This window comes from Pan paniscus, chromosome 18 (genome assembly GCF_029289425.2).
Source record: "Pan paniscus chromosome 18, NHGRI_mPanPan1-v2.0_pri, whole genome shotgun sequence".
Classification (NCBI taxonomy): Eukaryota; Metazoa; Chordata; class Mammalia; order Primates; family Hominidae; genus Pan; species Pan paniscus.
The window spans coordinates 17,201,786-17,226,724 of record NC_073267.2 but is presented as its reverse complement, the minus strand read 5'-3'; the positions used below and the strand labels follow the sequence as shown (position 1 = coordinate 17,226,724).

The 24,939-nt window shown below is 45.0% G+C and overlaps 1 protein-coding gene across 3 annotated transcripts in view; it reads right to left on the bottom strand.

Moving 5' to 3' along the window:
- Positions 1 to 24,549, bottom strand: part of LOC129394160 (BOS complex subunit NOMO1-like) — a 62,518-nt gene extending 37,969 nt beyond the window's left edge. For 2 of the 3 annotated variants that reach the window (XM_063598398.1, XM_063598400.1), the window contains exons 1-11: positions 24,197 to 24,549; positions 19,994 to 20,083; positions 17,092 to 17,137; positions 13,721 to 13,821; positions 11,811 to 11,917; positions 9,521 to 9,593; positions 5,920 to 6,072; positions 4,899 to 5,036; positions 4,477 to 4,566; positions 1,160 to 1,265; positions 826 to 976 (exon numbers count right to left, since the gene is read on the bottom strand). In XM_063598398.1, the coding sequence (XP_063454468.1) occupies positions 826 to 976; positions 1,160 to 1,265; positions 4,477 to 4,566; positions 4,899 to 5,036; positions 5,920 to 6,072; positions 9,521 to 9,593; positions 11,811 to 11,917; positions 13,721 to 13,821; positions 17,092 to 17,137; positions 19,994 to 20,083; positions 24,197 to 24,361 (1,220 nt within the window). In that variant the 5' untranslated portion in view covers positions 24,362 to 24,549. Of the gene's footprint in view, positions 1 to 825; positions 977 to 1,159; positions 1,266 to 4,476; positions 4,567 to 4,898; positions 5,037 to 5,919; positions 6,073 to 9,520; positions 9,594 to 11,810; positions 11,918 to 13,720; positions 13,822 to 17,091; positions 17,138 to 19,993; positions 20,084 to 20,576; positions 20,695 to 24,196 lie in introns of those variants that run through there. The other variant, XM_063598399.1, reaches the window with a different exon arrangement.
- Positions 24,550 to 24,939: the final 390 nt, after the last annotated feature.

Genomic DNA, 24,939 nt, shown 5'->3' with positions numbered 1-24,939 from the left:
CTAAAGCTGTTCTGCAGGTTACATGCAGGTGGATCTGGGATCTCACTCCAAAGCCCAAGTTGTTGGCACTACACAATCTTGCTTCAGATGATGGTAAAACCACATGAATTCAACCACAAGATGTCCCTGCCTGTACTTATAGTATAATGAGTAACTACAAGCAGGAAGAACTACACCAATGACCTGAAGCATCTTCCAATAAGCTTTCTCAACCAACAATACCATCTTCCAAAAATCCTCAAAGATTAAGCAAAGAGGGGTCCTGTGAAAGATCGTGAAAGTCAGACATGAAAGATTTTTTAATTTCACAAGCCCATTTTAATTTGAAGCAAGGGACTTTTCATTAAGCATCCGACATGTCAGTACCTTCAGTTTGTAAGATTTAGAACTAATCTTTCTTGTCCGGGTGAAGTGTCTCACACCTATAATCCCAGCACTTTGGGAGGCCAAAGCAGGCAGACAGCCTGAGGTTAGGAGTTTTGAGACTAGCCTGGCCAACATAGAGTGAAACCCTGTCTCTACTTAAAAATACAAAAATTAGCTGGGTGTGGTGGGGCACGCCTGTAGTCCCAGCTACTTGGGAAGCTGAGGCAGGAGAATCACTTGAACCTGGGAGGCAGAGGTTGCAGTGAATCGAGATGGCACCACTGCACTACAGCCTGGGCAACAGGGCAAGACTCTGACTCTCAAAAAAAAAAAAAAAAAAAGTACTAATCTTTCTTAAGTTCTTAAGCTCGGCAAAGACACACAGATCACAGGTCATTTTGTTCTACACTGGCTGCCAGCATATTTACTGGCGCTTCCAAATCCACACGATAAGCTTACCCTGTTGCAATAATGTCAGCCAGCTGAGGTGTGTTCGGTGCAATTTTGATGGTGACCGTTTCAAAGTAGAGGTGCTCTTTCTGAGCATGGATGGTGTATGTCCCTGTGGTTATGTTCTCAAGGCGGAATGAGCCATCAGCTTTTGTTTTAACTGTAAAACAAAAACACACAAACAGAAGATAAGCCAAAAACAACAGTGTATCCTTACATGTACACCAGAATACTTGAGACCAAAAGCTGCCATGTTCTCATATAGTCATCAGTTCCTCTCCATTTCTCTCTGTGATCCAAAAACAGCGCTGGCCATCAGCCTGGGGCTGCTGTGTCAGCCCACCTTTGATTTGGTTATTCAGGGTGACTACTGCTTCTGGAACACCATCTCCTTCGGGTCCGTTCAAGACCCTCCCGGTGACGGAGAATCCCATGACGTGGAACACGGGCTAGAAAACAAAGAAGAAGAAGAAGGTGCTCAAAGGTGCTCCTGTGCCAGAGCCACAAAGCCTCCTTCTGCTGCGCCGGCCACCACCTACCATGTCTGCTCCTGCCGCCCACCTCCCAACACTCAGTGCCCCGGTCCTGTGTGCCAGCCGGGCTCCCTCTCACTTTACCCACATCTGTCTTCTCTGTTGTGTTCCCAACACACTGCTGAGTGTCAAACAACAGAAAAGAAAAGTCTAGAGACTTACTTCCCTCGTTAAAAGGTCACTGACTCAAGCTTCTAGAAGCCCCCCACCCTTACCCCTGTGCCATCTCCTCCCCTCCAGATGCCCCCATTTTGGTGAACCACGTCTTCCTCCAGTCTCCCATGCACACCCCGGCATCACTTCGGATGCCCCGCCCCGCTCCTCCAGCATCGATCAGTCCTGTGGATTCCACCTCTGCAACTGCAAGGTCTCATGTGCCCCCTCCTGTCTTTCCACCACGACCTGAACACAGGTCCTTATGAAATCCACCTAGGCCAGGCGCAGTGGTTCACGCCTGTAATCCCAGCACTTTGGGAGGCCGAGGCAGGCAGATCACTTGAGGTCAGGAGTCCAAGACCAGCCTGGCCAACATGGTGAAGCCCTGTCTCCACTAAAAATACAAAAATTAGCCAGATGTGGTGGCAGGCACCTGTAATCCCAGCTACTCGGGAGGCTGAGGCAGGAGAATCGCTTCAACTCGGGATGCGGAGGTTGCAGTGAGCCAAGATAGTGCCAGCCTGTGTGAAGCAGCAAGACTCTGTCTCAAAGAAAAAAAAAAAAAAAAAAAAGAAATCCACCTAGACCACCCTCCTCCACCACCATCACTGGCTCACACGTGGTCCCATGCTCCATGTGTCTGTGTCTGTGTCTGTGCCCCACTCGCCTGTGAGCAGCACACCTGTGCTTTCTCTGCAGTTACTGAGTTCCAGCCCTGATCTGTGTATCCCCAAGGTCACCACTGCTAACCTATTTTAGTATCTTCATCAAACTTACCAGTATCTGAAATGTCCTCGTTCGATTTCTTAGTTGTCTCCCTCCCACTAGCATGTTACCTCATGGAGACAGGGACTTTTTCTGTCTTAGTCACCTGGTACACAGCAGGCACTCAATAACTGACTCCTGAATGAATGAACGTGTGCACGCACGTGTGCAACAGCATTTGAGATGAAGCTTTAAATAATTAAATGACTTCCTTTTTATGCAGGTAGCCATTCTTTTTTATTTTTTTATTTTTTTTTCAGCAAATGGTTTCTTAGTGATGGTCTCACATGACAGGTAGTCCTTCTTGATCTTTCCAAAAAGACATGTTTCATTCCATGCATTACCTACTTATTAATTCACATATGTACTCAACAAATATTTTTGCTGGGCACCTACTATGTGGCAGGCACTAAATCACATGTTAGGAAAACAGTAAAGAATAAGACACGGTACCTGACCTCAGGGAACTTACAGGGCCCCATTCCCTGAAATTCCATTCATCATTTTCAAAATATGTATTTGGCTGTAATCTGGGAATAGCTGTCTCTGCTCACCTGCCCCCATCCTTCTCTGCAAGCTACGAGAAGCAAAGTAAAGGCTTCATCTTCTTACCCTTCTCTTTCCCCTCCAGTGTACAGCAGAACGGTCAAACACTCCACTGAATCTTAAAATGCAGAGTCTGCACCCCACTGTGCATATGACCTAAAAGTCCGCTTCTGCCAGTTTAAGCGATTTTAACACAGTACTTTCAAATGTAATATTAAAAGAAAATGATTAAAATATAATTGCTTCGATAACTCTAACATTGGGTGGTCCACTTAGGAGAGGCTGTTATTTTCTTTTGGGATTTGTTCTAGCTAGCCAATTTTCTACAGTAACCATTTTCTACTTCTGTAATTAAAGGAGACGTAAGTGAGATGAAAAATACATTTGCCATTTATGTGAGGGTCTAGGCAGTTTATCAAGCCATGTATCACACTGCCCATTCCTACCATCACGGTCCAAGCTCTGCCAGTTCTCACCTGGTTTATGGCCATGGCATCCCAACTGGTCTCCCACTTCCACCCTGACACCCTGCAAACTCTCCTCAACGCAGCTGCCAGAAGGATCACGCCACTCCTCTGCTAGGAACCTTCCAGTGGCACCAATTCTCACCCAGAGTTATAGGCAAAGTGGCCCACCAAGCCCTGCACAATCTGCCCTGTCACCTCCCTGACCCTCTTTCCGCCTCCTCCTTCCTTGCTCATTCCCTCCACTCCAGCCACCCTAGCCTCCTTGGGATGCCCCAAACCCTTCAGCACACTCCTGCCTCAGGACCTTTGCACGTGCCATTCCCTCAGTCTTACACACTCTTCCTGCAGGAGTGAAGTATGGTTCTCTTGTTCTTTCCCTTCAGGTTGTTGCTCAAATGTCACCTTCACAGGGAGGACTTCCCAAAAACACCCTATGTACAACTGCAACCCCTGTCTCCACCCTGATACTGTACGACCTCCTTTCTTCCTTTATTTTTCTAGAAAACACTTATCACCTTCTACTGTACTTTCTAACTTATACATCTATACATGTATTGACCCTTCCTGTCATTAGAACATGAGGTCTAGCCAGGTGCGATGGCTCACACCTGTAATCCCAACACTTTGGGAAGCGGAGGCAGGCAGATCACTTGAACCCAGGAGTTAGAGAACAGCCTGGGCAACATGATGAAACCCCATCTCTAACAAAAATACAAAAATTAGCTGGGCATGGTGGCACGCGCCTGTGGTCCCAGCTACTCAACAGGCTGAGGTGGGAGGATCACTTGAGCCCTGGAGGCAATGGCTGCAGTGAGACGAGATCGTACCACTGCACTCCAGCTTGAGCCACACAGTGAGACCCTATCTTAAAAAAAAAAAAAAAAAAAATGAGGTCCACAGGGACAAGAATTTTTGCCTCTTTTGGTCACTGCTGTATCCCCAGTCCTGGATGGTGCCTGAAACGTATGTCACTGGCAATCAATAAATATATTTCACTGAATGAGTAGATTTAACTAGGAATCCAGCTCTCTACGATAAGGACACCATGTGTAAGAATATAATACCAGATGGCATTTTTTCCAACAGCCCTTCCAGATAAAATAATTGATTTTTTTTAAAAACATGTTTGCAATACCTGTGCCTAGGGATGGGAACTCAAACACCTGTCCCTCCAGAAGACAGAAAAGCCTTACCTCGATTTTCAAGCTGTCATGCTCCACTGTGAAGTCAAGTCTGGAAGGCGCCACATCAAAGGTAATCCTCTCCCCTCGATAGAACGGAATCTGGAAGGAAGAGTCTGTTAATCACTAAGAACCACTAACATGATCAATCAGCAATATTAATAATCGATCTAGCAGCCCACAAATTACAAGGGGTTCAGACAGACCAAGAGAAACATTCATCATAACTGTTGCAGATTCGAAAAGAGGAAGCCTTGCCCTTTTTGTAGCTATTACGAAGGGGTGAGTGTCTCATCTTAAGTAAGTTACTGCTTAACAGCGTGTTCAGAGAACTGCAGGCCAACCATCTTTTCCTTTAACACCCGAACAGCATTGGCTTTTACTGTGTCACGAGAGTCCCAGACATAAACAGAATGGAAATCTGCTTCACTCACCACAGTGTAGCCCCCACTTGGCAAGGAATAGAAAGAGAACGAGCCATCTTCTCTGGAGACCGTGTAGCACAAATACACCAGACTCTCGTCTTGGGGCTGGAACCCAGGCACTGGTGAGACATTGCAGCCCAGGACATCCTATGCCAGGGGGTAAAAAAGACAAGACTTCCTTTTCCATTTACATGTTCTGAATACCATCAATTAGCCACATTATAGGAAAATTTTTTTAAGTTTCATGTCAATATATGTATTTCTGAAATCTAAGACACATTAATACAGAAAAAAGGAACAAAAATCTTGACATTCAAGTTGCAAAGTTAAAAACTGGCACAGTCTTCCCGGGAAAGATGACATGACTGTCCTTCCTTATGATGGGTCACCATTCTCCAAATAAGGAAACGGAGGCTCAGGAAGGTAATGTGACCGGCCCAGGGTCGCACAGCTAGGAAGAGGAATTTGTTTAAACCTGAGATTTGTTTAAACCCAGGTCTGATTTCAAAGCCTGTGTACTTTCCATCACATACCACTGCCTCCCAGTGTAGATGTGCAATGTCTTGTGAGTCAACAGAGACACATGATATTCTTGAAATTTTTTTTTTTTTTGAGACAGTCTCACTCTGTCACCCAGGCTGGAGTGCAGTGGCGTGATCTCGGCTCACTGCAACCTCCACCTCCTGGGTTCAAGCGATTCTACTGCCTCAGCCTCCCACGCAGCCGGGACTACAGGCACGTGCCAACATGCCCGGCTAATGTTTTTGTATTTTTAGTAGAGACGGGGTTTCATAATGTTGGCCAGGCTGGTCTAAAACTCCTGAGCTCAAGTGATCCACCCACCTTGGCCTCCCAAAGTGCTGGGATTGCAGGCATGAGCTACCACACCCGGCCTGAGACAGACGATATTCTTAAGTGTTAAAATGATAAATCAACTCAGACCTGCATTTCTTACAACAGTACGTTCTGGGCTATACTCCCCCACCCTCCTACCCCTCACACCATCTCTTTTGTTCTTTTCTTTGCTTACCTCTTTAGTTACTAAAGAAGAAAAGAGAAGAAACTTCACCCCTTTCATGGGCTCCCCATCACTTCGGACAGAGCCAGACACATTGTAGCCAGCAACGATGAGGGGACTGGCCGCATTGGCATTGGAGTTGGTTACACGCACTGTGGTGCTTGCCTGTAACAGAAAAAGATTTTAACCTGTAAAAAAATAAACACTTGCAAAGTGCCTAACAACATGAGGACACGCTGAAGCTAAAATATTAACTGGGAAATGTAATCTATAAAATTGCTTATTCAGTATGATCACTTCTTTTTTTGAGATGGAGTCTCAGTATGTCGCACAGGCTTGAGTGCAATGGCGCAACCTCGGCTCACTGCAACCTCTGCCTCCTGGGTTCAAGAGATTCTCCTGCCTCAGCCTCCCAAGTAGCGGGGATTACAAGCGCTCGCCACCACGCCCGGCTAATTTTTGTATTTTTAGTAGAGACAGGGTTTCACCATGTTGGCCAGGCTGGTCTCGAACTCCTGACCTCAGGTGATCCACCCGCCTCAGCCTCCCAAAGTGCTGGGATTACAGGTGTGAGCCACCGTGCCTGGCTTATCATTATTTTTTAATGCCCAAAATGAAGTGAAAGGAAATGTGGTAAAATGTAAACAATAATGATTTTGTCTATATGGTGCTATTTTACTTGTATACTTTTCCAGCTTCCAAAATTTGTTTCCACTGCTTTATATTCCTCTGTATGTTCCAATTTTTTTAATGAGCATATTTTGCCTTTTTTTCTATTTTTAATGATATATAGTGTTAACTGAAGATTAGCCTAAAGCTGCCTCCTTACATATTTTAAGTTTGGCCTAAAGGTTTCTCTGTACGTGTTGCCAAGTCTCAGCCAATTCAAGCAGCCACCCTTCAACTACTCACAGGCAGCCAACTGTTCAAACCATGTGCAAATAAGACAAACGTCCAGCTGTAACCAATCCAACTGTTTCTGTACCTCACTTCCACTTTCTGTCCGTCACTTTCTTTTTCTGTCCATAAACCCTTTCCAATCACGCAACAGTGCCACAGTCGCTGTAAACCTATTCTGGCTCAGGGGGCTGCCCAATTGACAAATTGTTCTATGCTCAATTAAACTCTGTTTAATTTGCCTTAAGTTGTTCTTTTCACAATATGTGTATATTTTTAAACATTTTTGTTAAGGTACAATAAACACAGAGAAAAGTGTACAGATTCTAAGCACACAGCACAGGGCTTGTCACAAATTGGGCACTGGTTACCCAACAGAATAGCACCAGCAAGCCAGAAGTGCCCTCACACTTGCTTCTGGTCACTAACACCCCAGGAGGATAAACATTATCCTGACTTCTAACAACATGCTTTACTTGAAAATCCCAATCTCATATTAATAAACTCAGATTCTTCTATGCAGACAATTAACATACAATGTAAACCTTAAAATCTCTTCTATTTATAAATGTGTAAGCTCTTTCATTTCGAATAAATTTTTTTTTTTTTTTTTTGAGATGGAGTCTCACTCTGTCACCCAAGCTGAAGTGCAGTGGTGCAATCTTGGCTCACTGCTACCTCCACCTCCCAGGTTCAAGTGATTCTCCTGCCTCAGCCTCCCGAGTAGCTGGGATTACAGGTGTATGCCACCATTCCTGGCTAATTTTTTTCTATTTTTAGTAGAGATGTGGTTTCACCATGTTGGCCAGGTTGGTCTCGAACTCCTGACCTCAAGTGATCCACCCACCTCAGCCTCCCAAAATGCTGGAATTACAGCATGAGCAACTGCGCCCAGCCTCGAATAAAATATTTTTAAATGTTGCTGCAGAAGAGAAAAACCCCCAAAACCAAAAGTCATAAACAGTAAGAAGAGACATCTAGGTGTGAAACTATCATCAATTATATGTGCGTAAAACCTACAGAGTAAAAATAATAATAAAACATATAGAGTAGAAGCTGAAATACTGATTCCAATGCTTCTTTAGCAAAAATGAGATACAGCTTCAATACTAACACACAAGCTAACATGTCAAGATGTCCCTTAAGTCTTATTTTAATTTGGTCTTTCACGGCTATTACAGAACCTCACCTACTAGGTGGAGTTCCTTTTTTGATCTTTGACTATAAACTATTTCAGTCAAACAAAAAAAGATATGCTAAAGAACACTTACATACCTTCTAACCAGCTAAACAAATTTAAAAAAATACAATTCAAGATGCTGGCATACCCCAAAGTCCCCCTCCTCCCTCTTTCTCTAGAAGTCAGTATCATTTTGAACAGCGTCTGCTATTCCCATACATGTCTTCATAATTTTTCTACATAAGACCGTATCCTCCCTGTCCCTACTAAAAATACAAAAATTAACTGGGCATGGTGGCAGGTGCCTGTAACCCCAGCTACTCAGGAGGCTGAGGCAGGAGAATCGCTTGAACCCAAGAGGCGGAGGTTGCAATGAGCTGAGATCGCGCCATTGCACTCCAGCCTGGGCAACAAGAGCAAGACTTCATCTCAAAAAAAAAGACTGTATCCTTAGCTAGGGGCAGTGGCACATGCCTGCAGTTCCAGATCCCTGGGAGGCCAAGGTGGAAGGATCGCTTAAGGCCAGGAACCAGAGGCTGCAATGAGCCATGAATATGTCACTGTACTCTAGCCTGGGCAACAGAGCAAGACCCTGTTGCAAAAAAAAAAAAAAAAGACTGTATCTGGCCGAGTGCACTGGTTTATACCTGTAATCCCACCACTTTGAGAGCCCGGGGCTGGTGGATCATTTGAGGCTAGGAGTTCGAGACCAGCCTGGCCAACATGGCAAAATCCCATATATACTAAAAATACAAAAATTAGCTGGGCGTGGTGGCACATCCCTGTAATTCAGCTGCTCAGGAGACTGAAGCCGGAGACTCGCTTGGACACAGAAGACCGAGGTTGCAATAAGCCAAGATCACGCCACTGCACTCCAGTCTTGACAACAGAGTGAGACTCCGTCTTTAAAAAAAAAAAAAGACTGTATCCATAAATGATTATCACAAGTATTTAAAATCATATTTCCTTCAACTCTGTTTTTAAATGTAGTTACATTGATATATGTAGCTCTGGTTCATTCATTACTGCTGACATACAGCAGCCTATTGTATGATGGAACCCCAATCCATTCTTCTCTTAAAAGGCATTTAGGTAGTTTACAATATTTTGCTATTACAAACAAAGCTGCAATAAACATTCTCATACATTCTCCTTGGTCACGCGTACCACAGTTTCTAGAATGTTTAGTATATTTACAGATTTCTGTTTCAGGCTGAAAAAAGAACAACAAATCAATCTCGTCAGGGCCTTCTGTTGTTGATTTAGTTTAAAATAGCTATAGTTAATAAAACAGATCTATTTCACAGCAGGAAGACAACACTGTCACCTAAAACTGAAACTAACACAAGCAACATCTGCTACAGTGAGGAGTTACACCTTATAAATAACTACCAAGCTAAACAACAGCACCATTGGTTCTTCATCTGGTCCTGGAGAAACCATAAATTCTTTTCATATCCTAAATTGAAAAGCCCTACATCTGTCCCAAGACCAGCATATTATTGGCATGGCTATAGACGTAGCTGTCACACTCACCTCTTTCAACGCCCAGGTTGGATGAGTTGCGAGGATTTCATAATCTCCAGGCAGAACTTTAAAAAATGCAAACCTAAGACATAAAAAATAACCATTTAACTTTCTCCAAACAACCCAAGTATTTCTAATTCTATGACTAATGTTGGCAGCACAAGAAAACAATGTTGGAATTATCGCAAACTTCCATTAGCTTGTTAAATGAGCATGAATGAAATTCAATCCTTCACTGTACAAATCTGCATAAAAGAGCGCTTACTGAGCACTTACTGTGTGCCAAGAGGGGTGCTCCATGTGCTGATCGGAAAGAGGAGCGCTTACGTCTCCCTTAATCTCAAGGATTTCTGGCATAAAACCAATCCTTGTAGCACAGCAGGGACCAGTCACAGAACATTCGACTGGGTTTGACAGAGGTGACAGGCATGAACTGACAAGGAGAAGGGGACAGAAGTGTCCAAGGAAACACATGGGAAGGGAGAAGTGGGGTGAAAAAGAACAGAACAGATGCACAGGCTGAGGGGGACGCTGACCCAAGATGATGCAAATGACACAGGGCAGGGTAAACTATCACAAGCTTTGAATCCCAGAAAAAAGGCTTTAGAGAAACACAGATAAGTCATTCTGGGTTTTTGCACAAAGCAACTGAGATAAGAAACCAGCAGCTGATGAAAATTACTCTACTAGCCATAGACAGACTAACACCAGAGTGAGCCGAGCTAAAGCTGGAAATGCTGCTGCCAGTATACTAACATGTTTATCCCTTCAAATTTGTAAGGCAACTGACAAATGAGAAGGCTAAGTCCAGTGAAATGAACTAGAAAACGCATTTGATTTCTTCTGTGGTATTTTATTGTATCAAATCTTGCCTGCAATAACTGGATAGGGCTTGGAAATCACATTACTACAAGTATTGGTAAGATTGAGCTTCTATTTCATTTTCATAATAGCCCAGTGCTACATGTTTCATTGTTTCAGTTAGTGCAGATGAAAGGTATTCAGTAGGCTCAAGACACTATTTTTTTCTAGTAAGGTCAACACCAAATTACTAGCCCAGAAAAAAAATTACAGCTCCATATTCCTGCTACACACCAGGGCTGGAGAGGCACCAGTCAAGCAGAAGTAAATGTTATTTCAAAAATGAAAACTAGTTTCAACAATAATAACTTTAAAATTGAATAACTTACTGACAGACTCATTATAAACTTCTATTTTGCAATTTACTCAGTTTGTATGTTAACGGAGTTAGTAATGATTTGAACGCTTTCGGAATTATCAGTTTGAACTATTCTGGTATTAATCTTGGCATATCTGTTAACATTTACAACTCAACTATATACATCCATTAAATAAATGCTTTAAATCTGACTCAGCAAGGTCAGCTAGGCATCTGTTCCAACTACAAAGCAGTTTTGATATAATAATGATAATGATTTTTTCTAATCATAACTGAGCTAACCTATTTGAGCTAATATGCCAAGCAGCTTGAAGTAATAATATTAATTTCATCTTTCCAGTACCTTAGGAGATAGGTTCCACAATTATCTTCATTTACAAAAGAGGAAACTGAGGCACAGAGGGGTTAAGGAACTTGCCCTACGTCAACCAGCCAGCAAATGGGGGAGCTGGGATTCAAGCCCAGGCTGGCAGGCTCCAGAGCCAGGCTGAGCTGCTAAACGAAGACCCACTAAGCCCCAGGCCTTGAAGCAGGTGCTTTATGGGTATTAACTCTTTTTTTGTTTGTTTCAGACAGGGTCTTGCTCTGCTGCCGAGGCTGGAGCACAGTGGCACATGATCACGGCTCACTGCAGCCTCAACCTTCCAAGCTCAAGCAATCCTCCCGCCTCAGCCTCCCGAGTAGCTGCGACCACAGGAGCATGCCACCACACCCAGCTAATTGTTTTCCCCCGTGGGACTCTACTTGATATAATTTTTTAAATTATTTGTGGAGATTGAGTCTCCCTATGTTGTCCAGGCTGGTCTCGAACTCCTGAACTCAAGTGATCCTCCCATCCTGGCCTCCCGAAGTGCTGGCATTATAGGCGCAAGCCAATATGCCTGGCCAGTATGAACTCATATTTAATCATCCCATCAGTGCTAGGCAAGATGGGTCAAATGGATTCCATTTCACATGTGGGGAACTCAGCACTCTGAGGGGCATGAACTCACCCAAAGTTAAGAGGCTGAATCAGGATCTGAACCCAGAACTCCCTGAATCCAAACTCCCAAACCCAGCTCCATGACCCCTGTCAGAGCCCGGCTCTAAGGCAACACTAAGAGACAGGACGCTACTCACTTTCCGCCAGGCCGTGTAACTGTGGACTGGATCTTTGCTTCGGTCCCAGTGTTTCTCAGAGACACCTGAACTCCCGCAGGACCCAGGGGCTGCCCTTTGCTGAGGACCTGCCATGGAGAAGAAAGTTAGGGCCCACCCAGCAAAGCACCCTCCTCTCAAAGCACTGGCAGCCCTGCTTACAACTCCCAGGTGGAGCCAGGAACCCTCTCTGGGTCAAGAATCCCATTGAAAAGATGATATAAATCATGGATATGTTTCCTGGGGATGAGGTAGGAGAGGGAACAGTAACAGTAAAATAAGACTCTATTTCAATGAATCTAAGACATCATCAGTTATAGATTCACCATTATTGGTCTGGGTGGGTGTGGTGGCTCACGCCTGTAATCCCAGCACTTTGGGAGGCTGAGGCAGGCAGACCACTTGAGGCCAGGAGTTTGAGACCAGCCTGGCCAACATGGTGAAACCCTGTCTCTACTAAAAATACAAAAATTAGCTGAACCTCACGGCACATGCTTGTAATCCTAGCTACTCCTGAGGCTGAGGCAGGAGAATCACTTGAACCCAGGAGGCGGAGGTTGCAGTAAGCTGCAATCGTGCCACTGCACTCCAGCCTGGGTGACAGAGGGAGACTCCATCTCAAAAAAAAAAAAAAAAAAAAGTAAATATACATAAAAATAAAAATATAAAAATTAGCTGGGTCAGGTGGCACACACCTGTAATCCCAGCTACTGGGGAGGCTGAGGCAGGAGAATTGCTCAAACCCAGGAGGTGGAGGTTGTGGTGAGAGAGACTGCGCTACTGCACTCCACCTTAGGCCACAGAGCGAGACTCTGTCTCAAAAAAATAAATAAATAAAAATAAAAATAAAAAAAGATTCACCATTATTTTGCAAACCATCGATAAAGAGAAAACTACCCAAGATCCCCATCTCTAACAAGAAGCCCACACATACAGCTGGGATGGCAGGGCCTCCCCCTCACCGCAAAGGTAGAGGAGAAAGAAGCCCATCATGAAGAGAAGGACAGGAAGGAAGGAAGCACATCTCAACCTCAGGCACAGGGCGGGTGGAGGAAAAACGACTGTCCCCTGAGGATCTGAATCGCGGGAGCTGGGGCACACACCCGTTAGGACTCTAAATTCACACCACCATGGCGGTCCAAAAAAATCTCAGAACTTAAATGATGGGAATCCTCCTAGGTAAGTGTCAGAAGCAGATGCACGCTCTCTCTGGGAGACGCTGACTTCAATTCACCCACAGGGACAGCAAGATGCCACAAGGCTTAGAGAGTGCGTCCTTCCAATTCGGCATCCCTGTAAAAGGCCATCCCTGACATAAACACTAACAGCGGCTGGGTGCACAGCGTACACCTGTAATCCCAGCACTATGGGAGGTGGAGGCAGGCAGATCACCTGAGGTCAGGAGTTTGAGACCAGCCTGGCCAACACAGCAAAAGCCCATCTCTACTGAAAATACAAAAATTAGCCAGGCATGGTGGCACACACTTGTAATCCTAGCTACTCGGGAGGGTGAAGGAGCGGGAGGGTGAGGCAGGAGAATCACTTGAACCTGGGAGGTGGAGGCTGCAGTGAGTCAAGATTGCACCACTGCACTCCAGCCTGGGCAATAGAGCAAGACCCTGTCTCAAAATAAAAAATAAAAAAATAAAAACACCAACAGCCTATGCTCTGGGAGCAGAGGGGATGACCAGCAACCTCAATCTCACTCCTAAATACACCTGCTGCGTTCTACACAGGATGAAGTACAGAGTTCACAGGCTCCCTTGCCACTTATCCATGGGTCCCCTGTGGGATCAAAGTCCCCAGGTTAAAGTATCCTGCATTTTTTTAAAAAAGGATTTAGTATACATTATAGAGTGAACAGGAAAAATAATCAAGTTCCAAAGACAAACCTTGCCATTCACAGAGAACCCAGTGAAGACAAAGTTGATGTCTCCGCCCTTTGTGCAGATGTCACTGACTCCATCCACATGGAGTTCCACGGTCGTCGGCTCTGAGGAACGAAGCAGGGGAGGAAACGGGGGCACAAGACACAAAGGCAAGCTTAGTTTTGGGGTACAGTGAACCTAAGTAGAACGTATTTTTATTATTCAGATTTCATTTTACTTTTGAACACTTAATACACTCGTGTGTTTCCAAATCCAAAGGTACAAAAAAGTATTCTGGGAAAAGTCTCCCTCTCACCCCTATCCCCCTAGCCTCCTGGTTTCCTGCCCCAGAGGGAATTCGTGTTTAGAGTATAAAATAATTTTACAACGCCTTTCAGCTAAGTTATATCTCAGAGTTCCAGTGAAAATTCAGTGAGCACCAAATAATTTTATTTCCTGAATACTCATCACCGACCAGGCACTGAGCTGAGTGCCTTTAATCCTCACAATTATCTTAAGAGACAGGCAGTAATAGCTGCAGTTTACTGAGGGGTAAATTAAGGCACAGAAAGGTTAAAGGAGCTCCCAAGATCACAGAGCTTCTGAGTGACAGAGCCCCAATTCGACCCTAAAAGTCTGGCTCTGGATCTGTTCTCTGACCAAGGACATGAGCTCAGCCATGTTAAACCAGGAACACAAACTCCAGGGCCACAGGGGCCTCATGGGTTCGAAGTAAGCGGAGCATCCTCAGGGGGACTGTGGCAAATTGAAAGGAGACAACTGCCACTCAAGTCTGCCAACCACTACCATGCTTTGCCAGAGCTTCCAACTTCTCCAAAAAACTGGAAATCTGGATTTTATATACCATCTCTTGATTTTTCAATATCAGCAATTAACTCCATTTTTTAACTGAAGAGTTCATCATAATAGGGGTTAAGGTTGAGTTTTTGAAAGGTTAGGAAGAATATGCAGTAATGAGTAGAGAAAAAAATGGAAAACCATGAGATGAGATTTTCAGTTAAGATGAATTACACACGTGCTTGCACGCATACATGCGCACGCGCGCACACACACACACACACACACACACAAAGACTCCAATAAAAAATGGGCAAAAGACTTGAACAGGAATCTTACAAAAATAGCTAGCCCATGGCAAATAAACATAAACATACGAAAAAGTGTGCAACCTCATTGGCCATCAGTGGAATGTAAATCAAGGCCACAGTGAGATAATACCACACCCCTACCAGAAGGGCTAAAATTAAAAAAAAACTGATGATACCAAGTGTAGGTTAGGATGTGGAGCAATGGAAACCCTTGTACACTGCTGGGAGAACACAAACTGGTGCATCCACTTTGGATGTTTGCAAACACCTAAAGCTGAGCATGTATCAGCTCTATGGCTCAGCAACTTTACTCCTGTGATATACTCAGCAAAAATGCAGACACACATGTATCAAAATATACATACAAGAATGTTCACAGGAGCACTACTCTTAGTGGCCAAAATCGGTAAGCAACTCAAATGGCCATCAACAGTAGAAGAGATCACTGATACAAAATATGAACATAAAATATAAATATAGGCCAGGCGTGGTGGCTCTTGCCTATAATCCCAACACTTTGGGAGGCCAAAGCGGGCAGATCACTTCAGGTCAGGAGTTCGAGACCAGCCTGGGTCAACATGATGAAACCCCATCTCTACTAAAAATACAAAAATTAGCTGGGTGTGGTGGTGCACACCTGTAATCTCATCTACTGAGGAGGCTGAGGCACAAGAATTGCTTGAACCCGGGCAGAAGTTGCAGTGAACCGAGATCACACTCCAGCCTGGGCAGCAGAGCGAGACTCAGTCTCAAAAAAAAGAAAAAAAGAAAATAAAATATAAATATTTTATAAAATATAAATAATTTTATATTTATGCATCAGAATTCTGAACAGCAAAGAGAATGAACTAAAGCTACAAATGATACAGATAAAGTTCATAATGTTGAGTGAAAGAAACCAGATATTAAAAAGTTCCCTGCATGATAGCATTTGTATAAAGTTCAAAACGACCAAATGGATCTCTCATTTGTAGAAGGTCAGGGTGGTGGTCACCTGGAGGGTGGGGTGGGATGGCTAATGAGCACCCAGGATGGGGACTTCAGGGGTGCTGGTGAAGTGCTATCTTATCATCTGGATGGTGGATACATGGGTGTGTTCACTTAGTGAAAATTCATCCAAGGCACTTTTCTGAAAGCATAATTCAATTAAAAAGCTTATCAACAGCACCAGTTGGGGGTAGGGTGGGGGGTGGCAAACACAACACTCCTCCAGGCCACCAATCTGGACTTCTGCTTTGGCCATGAGCAGGGCTACATTCCTCTCCAGCTTTCTGGAACGTACCAGCCAGGCACCCCCCGCCCTATCCCTGACTACAAACTGATAAAAGAGCTGCTCTCACAGAGCCAAATTAGCTGTCAGCTGCCTGAGCCTCATTTTAGCCTTGGTGATGGCAGGTGCTAAATTCTTCCTTGTCTAATGCACGAGCAAGCCTGATATCAACAACGGTGATCCCTACTCCTCTCCCCAAGCCATGGACTGGGGTCACCCACATCTGTTCTGCTGAAACATCAAGAGTCTCTCCTCTTCAAAAATGTAAACTACATCAAAACAGACCCTCTCTTCTGATCTCAACCCCATCCCCAACTCCCCAGCTATGCCTGAAGACAGTTATATGAGGAAAGTTTGGAGCTTTTATTGGGATGTGTGCAGAAGGGCTGTTTTCGAATACTGAGTACTTGCTAATTACGTGCCAGCCACTCTGAACACTCAGTATTGGTTTATTAACCCTCCAAGTACCCAGTGGGGCAGGGACTATAACTACCCTTGCTCGACAGTGAGGAGCCAGGCTGACACGGGGGAAGTAACTTGCCCAAAGGTATTTAACTGGTAAGGTATAAGGCTGACAGTCTTCTCATCTCATGGGACATAAATCTGGATTTTTATGACAAATCTCACAATCTTTAAATGTTTCAATTAATTCCATAAAAAATTAAAAAACTGAGGGGGCTAAAAAAGCCATCCTGGGACGGGAACCAAGTCCCCACTCTTGATTTCTATACTGTTCTACGGCCACATAATGAGTGAAACTGCAAGGGAGGAGTTTCCAGAAAGGTAGAAGAAAAGATGTCTATTTTTCAAAGGTGACAGAAAGTCTTAAGGTAGATTAAGGTAAATCCGAACGAAACCAGAGTGATGGGGGCAAGGAGGGGAGGAATACAAACCCTCTTCCATACTGGAAATGATCCTTAATATTTTAATAGCTTATGCACTCTGCTAGCCTAAATTAATATTTGGCATATCATCTAATCTTTTACAAAGAATGTCTAGTGATTCAGTTAACTTACCAAAACTCCACCCCAGGGGAGGCTCAATCTTCAGAATGAAATCCCCCTAAAAGGAAAAAAAGAAAATGTAATTTCAAGAAATGAGAATTGTGACTCTGGCTTAATTTAGTTTAGTGTTATCATTTAATCTGAAATTTTTTTACACCGGAAATGAAATTCTAAGAGTAAGCCTTGTTCTTCTACATGGTACTGAGCACTGATTCTCTTCAGAAGCTACAAGCTGAAGCTGAACACCAGAAGTTTTCATCTAAACAATCAGAAGACAGTGCTGAAGCCCATTCATGAGTTCTAAAGACACTAGGTTCAGCCACTCACTGTCTTTTAATACTAAACATACTATAATTCTATTAATTGAGTCTCCCATTAAGCCCTCACGTGCCTACAGTTGCACAAGTTAGCATGTATCTTCAGGAACTAAAGTCACCTCTTAAAACTAGATTTGGCCAGGCACAGTACCTCACACCTATAATCCCAACACTGTGGGAGGCCAAGGCAGGAGGGTCACTTGAGGCCAGGAGTTCAAGACCAGCCTAAGCAACATAGCAAGACCCCATCTGTACAAAAAATGTTCTTAAAAAATTAGCTGGGTGTGGTGGCAGGCGCCTACAGTCTTAGCTACTTAGGTGGAAGAGGCAGGAGGATCACTTGAGCCCAGGAGGTCAGTGCTGCAGTGAACCATAATTGTGCCACTGCACTCCAGCATGGGCAGCGGAGGGAGATCCTGTCTCTGAACAATACATTAACTCATTAATTCAATAAATAAAACTAGATTTTACTTATCAACCCTGGTTTCTTTGTTTTTGTTTTTGTTTTTTTTGAGATGGAGCTTTGCTCTGTTGCCCAGGCTGGAGTGAAGTGGTGCGATCTTGGCTCACTGCAACCTCCGTCTCCTAGGTTCAAGCGATTCTCCTGCCTCAGCCTCCCAAGTAGCTGGGACTACAGGCATCCACATGACACTCGGCTAATTTTTTTGTATTTTAGTAGAGACGGGGTTGCACCATGTTGCCCAGGCTGGTCTCACACTCCTGAGCTCAGGCGATCCACCTGCCTCAACCTCCCAAAGTGCTAGGATTACAGGCATGAGCTACCACATCCAGCCTCCTGGTTTCTTGAGACTGATACTGATACTATTTAAAAATTAATTAAATAGATTTCAGGACAGACCCAGCTAGTCCATCTCTAGAAATCAATCCTATGCATTCTGGATGAAGAGTTAAGTTCAAGAATATTTCCTGGTGTGTTATGTTAAAATTACTACTATTTTAAAATTGGGGAAAGTCTATATGTCCAAGTAGTTAAATAAATTACAGTTTGGGTTTGACTCTGACACACTATGCAGCGATTAAAAAGAAGTCAGTAGGCTGAGCATGGTGGCTCATGCCTGTAATCCCAGCACTCTGGGAGGCTGAGGTGGGCGGATCACCTGAGGTCAGGAGTTCAAAACCAGCCTGGCCAACATGGTGAAACACCATCTCTACTAAAAATACAAAAAAAATTAGCTGGGCATGGTGGTGGGTGCCTGTAATCCCAGCTACTTGGGAGGCTGAGGCAGAAGAATCACTGGAACCCAGGAGGCAGAGGTTGCAGTGAGCCGAGATCGCGCCACTGCACTCCAGCCTGGCTGACAGAGTGAGACTCTGTCTCAAAAAAAAAAAAAAAAAAAAAAGTCAGTAGATCTATCTATGCTAATGTTGAAAGCACGCAAGAGGAAAAAACCAAATGTCCCTCTGGTATTGAAAGCATTAACACAGGGGAAAAAATGAAACTGCAGAATAAATCCTATTGTTTGATTTCATTTGTATTAAAAAATGTATCAAAATCAAAACTATGTATATTGACTATTTTTGCAACTTCCTATGAATCTGTATTTCCAAATAAAATGTTTATATGTGGGAGGATGGGATTGTATAGAGGTGTTTGTGGATACATATCTATGTGCATGTGTGCTTGTGTGTATTTGCATATATACATATGCATGTGTACCCGTGGATATCTGAATAACTATAAATAGAAAGCAATCTGTTAGGATGCACATCAAAATTTTATAAGAGGGCCGGAAACACTGGCTCACACCTGTAATCCCAGCACTTTGGGAGGCTGAGGCACGTGGTTCACTTGAGGTCAGGAGTTCGAGACCAGCCTGGCCAACATGGCAAAACCCTGTCACTACTAAAAATACAAAACATTAGCTGGGTGTAGTGGCAGGTGCCCGTAATCCCAGCTATTTGGGAGGCCGAGGAAGGAAAATGGCTTGAACCTAGGGGGTGGAGGTTGGAGTGAGCCAAGATCACGCCACTGCACTCCAGCCTGGGCGACCCAGCGAGACTCCATCTCAAAAGAAGAAAAAAAAAAAAAATACCTTTATCAGATTATCAGAGGTTATCACTACAGAGGGAGGTAAAATTGGAGGGAAAAGGGTACAAATTTATTTCACATACTTCTAAAGACCTTGACTTTTTTTTTCACAAAGTTCATGAATTTATGTATTACTTATACAATTGTTTTAACAATACTTTAAGCTGCCTGCAAGTAACGGGTTCCATGAAATCAGAGTTTCTCAGCCCTGGCACTACTGACATCTGGGCTGTCGTAGGCAGCACTGTAGCGCATTTAGCTCCACGCCTGGCCACTACTCACTGGGTGACTGTAGCGCACAGCCACGATGTCACAACAAAAACATCTCTAGACATTGCCAAATGGCCCTAAACACAGAGAGAGCCACTGTATTCGTCAAGGCAGTTTGTAAGTTGTCTCCCTCCAAATGTGGCTAGGATTACCATATTCCACTAATAATTTACAAAACAGATGAGCATTTGCTAGTGTAGGAAAGGGCATGGTTAGTGCAGCCTGGTGAGGCACACTAGTGACTTCCCATCATAAGTGACAAGCAGTCCCCTCTTACCTTATCATACAAAGGGATCATAAAGTAACCATTATTAGGGGCACAGTCTGTCTGGTATTTCAAAGTCCCATGCTTGGTGTACAGCTTTATCTGGAAAGGAAGGAAGGAAAACAGAAATCATAACATTGCCTTTGGGAATTAACTACACACGTTACACTTGAATGCACTCAGTCAGTATACATTCACTGAGGACCTATTATATACCAGCTTTTAACACGGGGCATTACTGGGGACAGAGGGAAATCAACAAACTCTCTCCCAAATCATGTGACTCAATGTTTTTCAGATTAGAAACCACCTACAGCCTATTACAATGCCTTATTTTTCAATGCTTTTCTGTGTATTTTAGTGGCTGTCTCTAGGTAGCTCGTGTAAGTTTCTGGGTCTAAAACAAATTTGCCAACTTTGCCATTAGTAAGGTGCTTATTAACATGCAAATTCCTGGCTGGGCACGGTGGCTCATGCCAGTACTCCCAGCACTTCAGGAGGCTGAGGTGGGCAGATCACTTAAGGTCAGGAATTTGAGACCAGCCTGGCCAACAAGGTGAAACCCTGTCCCTACTAAAAATACAAAAAAAGTTACCCAGGCATGGTGGCAGGCACCGGTAGTCCCAGGTACTTGGGAGGCTGAGGCAGGAAAATTGTTTGAACTCAGGAGGCGGAGGTTGCAGTGAGCCAAGATCATGCCACAGCACTCCAGCCTGGGAGACAGAGCAAGACTCCCTCTCAAAAATAATAATAAAAAAATAAAATAAAATAAAATAAATTGCAAATACCTGGGGCCCACCTCTATTTCTCAACTAAAGGTCTGGAATGAGGGCCAGAAATCTTCCTTACTAACTCTGAATAATTTCAAATACTTGGAGCAACATTCATCTAGAAACTTAATTTTCTCATTACTTTCATTCTCCGAAGAAAAAGAGACTAAAAAGACATTTAATATCTGTCCTCTCTTCAAGGACTCTCTAAAACTCTTACATTCTGAGCATTACCAGACACGAAGTGTTAACCCAGTAAGATGCCCAAATGCCATCTGAGTCTTCCACGTGTTGCGTGGCCTTGGGCAAGCTCGTGTTCCGTTTCTTCAGGTGTAGACACAGAGCCACTCCTTTTCATGTGGTTGTACAGATTCACATCAATGCATATTAAGCACCTACTATAGAATATGGATTCAAAGAAAAATCAGTTTGCGGCCAGGCATGGTGGCTCATGCCTGCAATCCCAGCACTTTGGGAGGCCAAAGAAGGAGGATCACTTGAGCCCAGGAGACCAGCCTGGACAACATAGCCACACCTCATCCCTACTAGAAAAAAAATTAGCTAGGCATGATGGCACGTGCCTGTAGCCTCAGCTACTCAGGAGGCCGAGGCAGGAGGATTGCTTGAAGCCAGGAGTCAGAGGCTTTGGTGAGCTATGATGGTGCCACTGTACTCCAGCCTGAGCAACAGTGTGAGACCCTGCCTCAAAATAAAACAAAATAAAATAAGTAAAATGGAAAAAGCAGTTTGTATTACTATTTAATATCTCTCTCTGAAGAAAAAGGCAACACAGTGTAATACGTAGGGAACATACCGGGCTCAAGGAAAATTTCCTAAATGTACCTGCACAGCTCAACCACTCTGAGGCTCAGTTTCCATGTCTGTAAAAGGAAGCAGTTGGGTCTGATGCACCTAAAAGCCTCACCTCCAAAATGTTAATGCTCTATGACCATGAAACAAACCATGACACAAGCTGCAATGAAACAGTCGAATCTTACCAGCCAAGAAGATGTACAAAGTGACTAACTCATAAAATGAACATTTGAACACTTGGGAAAGGACTCGAGTGAAATAAGGTTAAGCCTGTATGTAAAGTTCTCTGAAGTCAGTGACCACAACTTCATTCCCCAGTGCCTGAGACAGTGTCTTGCTTACTCTAGGTACTCAGTGAATTTGCTACAGGTGACAAAGAGATTCAGATGCATGCATTTAAGGCAGGGACTGAAAATTCACCAGCCTAGACCGCTTAGGGAGGCAACATCAAGGGGCATTCATCCAAAAGGATTCAGATCACTACAAAACCCAAGCCAAGTGTGGCAGCCTAAAGATCGGCTGGTTTTCCAGAGAAATAAAGAACCCAGTTTTTAATGTGAAACCTGCTGATTGTTAAAGTATTAGCAGCAGTATAATTTTTTTTTTTTTTTAACAGTAAGGTCCCTGTTAGAGAACAAAATGTCAGTCTCATGAGAGTATGGAGTTTTGTCTGTTCTGTTCACTGTACTGCTATATCCACACTGGGGACAAGGCTTCAGTATGTGCCGGGGCTCAGTAAATAGTTGTTGACTCAATGAACACGATGTAAAAACACCCAGGATGGGAGAAAGCTAGAGAAGAATGACGGCAGTTGCATAGGAACGCAAAAAAACACAATCAAGAAATAACCGTGAAATATCATGATTATTTCTATATCTTTCATAAAGTACAATCAGGACACAGGATGGCAATGTAATCTACGTCAAGATGGCCAGTATGAAATGTCTGATTTCAGAATCTGAATTACTTACGAAAGAATGAGTGTCCCACACCATCTGGACAGGCAGCTCTTGGGCTTAAGGAACACACTTCGAAATGGGTCACAAAACCTGTCCTCTGCTCTCAAGGTCACTATTAGTATGAGGGTGAGGGTGGAGGGGGGTACCTGTCTTTTCCTTCCTTCCAGAACCCCTGGAAACTACAAGTTGCAAGAGGCCTTACTGGCATCTTGCATTTCAGCTTCTGAAATGCCCTGTGCCGTCTACAGCCATACCACCCTGAACGTGTCCTGTCCCCAGTGCAGACCTAGGAGGTGGCATAGGCACCCAGAAACATGTACCCAGGAAATCCTAGGAGCCTTGCCACTGCCAGTGGGTAGATTCATTCAATGCCTGACCTCTGACCTCTTCAGACTGAAAAAGCAGCAAACAAGGGGGCCTTGAAGAAGATCACGGATCTGCTTGTTTAAGAAATGTATCTGCTGGGTTCCACTCTTTCTCTCCCAACACCATCCTATAGGTACAAAAACTGAAACCTAGAGCAAGGGCAGGTCGCAGAGCTGGTGGGGTGTGGAACTGACTCCCTCCCCCTCCCCCAATCCTCAGCAGCCCGCTTTGCAGAACACAGAGCTTCACCCTTCACTGCCAGCCCTGGAACAGCTCAAAGGTGCTTTCAGACGATCTTTGGGGTCTTATTCCCCAATCCCTCTCTTTGGCATTTCCCAGCCTCTTCCTTCGTTTTCTCCTAAATTACCTCCGAGGCACCCGCTCTTTTCCTCTTCCTTGTCCTACTCCACCATAAATCCCCTCCCAAAAATGAGGCCCAGGCCTTGCTCTGGTCCCCTCCCATCTACCGGGACAAATGACATTCTGCCCCTACCTCCATCCATCCCTTTCCTCTTTACGGGAACCTTTCTGGGTCATAATCCCACCGGGCTGATAAACATTTAACAGGCCTTTACAACTTAATTTAAAACACACACACACACACACACACACACACACACACACACACACACAAACCTTCAGCACAAATCTCTAGGGTAATTCCATTAACTACTCATTAAGGCAATCAGGGCAGCTGGCAACTCTCCATTTTCAGAAGTGGAGGGGAGCCGGAGAAATAAAAAATAGCTTTCCGGCCCCAGGGTTGCCAATACTGATCTACTAGGTCAGAATCTATGGGATGGGAATTGACGCTCTTTAAAATCATGCCGCGGGGTTTGGAGGAGCAGTGGATTAGAACTTCGGGGGGTTCTGGGCTGTGGAGTTTGGGGGATAAGACATGTGGTCTCTAGGTTCTGGAATGTGGGTTTGGGGAAATCTGAGTTTCAGGGGGTCTGATTCGAGGAGATCTCAGGTCTAAGTTTTAAAGAAATGGAGTCTGGGCTCCAGGGAATTTAGGGTCTGGGTTTTGAGGATCTGGGGTCTGTGTTCCGGGGATCTGGAGTCCGGGTTTTGAAGAACCTGAGGTCTGGCACCCCCTCAGTCCTTAGACGACCCCATGATAAGAACCTCCCCTCCAGCGCGACTGGGGAGGGGCTGCAGGGAGCCCGCGGACAGCATAGCCTCGGAAGAGGTAAGGGCTCCAAGGACTCCACACCGCCCGGTGTCAGAGACGAGGCCAGCGCGGCCCAGAGAGGCTGAACCACCGGCCCGGCGACTCGGCGCCGGGCAGCGGGGCGGGCGCTCACCTCGATGAGCGAGTAGTTGATCTCCACGTCCGACTTGACGAAGCCACCGCAGCCCACCACGATGTCCTCCGAGCCGTGCGCCGGCCCCACGCCGCTCAGCAGCAGCACCACCGCGGCGGTGACCACCGCGGGCCCCAGCGGCCCCGCACCCTGGCCCACCAGCATGGCCCGACCTCCCCCAGCTAGACCAACCGCCGGCAGCCGGGTGCCGCCCCTCACACTGCAGGCTGCAGGCTCCTTCCTCCTCCTAGGCCGGCTGACAGTCCAGGCCCCGCCCCGCCGCCGCCGCAAGCCGCCGCCAGCCGCCGCCGCGCACGCGCGCTTCGACCCCACGTTCACAGCCCCAAAGGAGAGAACTAAGGCGCAAGCTCGGCAAGGAAGCGAGACCATCTCTGCCCTCTAGAGGCCTGGAGGACTCCGCGCAACATCTTGCTGGTGCAACCCAAGGTGCATGCCTACAGGGAGAAGCTCCAAAGATGAATTCTACTTTAGAATTCACCATCACAGCTGGAAAGGACGGGAGATTTTGTTGGTGGAATTATCTAACAACTTTCTCAAATCTTTCTGACCCATATATTTCGCAGGTAAAATATATAATCTCACAAAAAGCTTTGGGGCCGGGTGTGTGGCTCACGCCTGTAATCCCAGCACTTTGGGAGGCTGAGGTGGGTGGATCGCTTGAGCCCAGGAGTTCGAGACCAGCCTGGGCAATATGGCGAAACCCCATCTCCACACACACACAC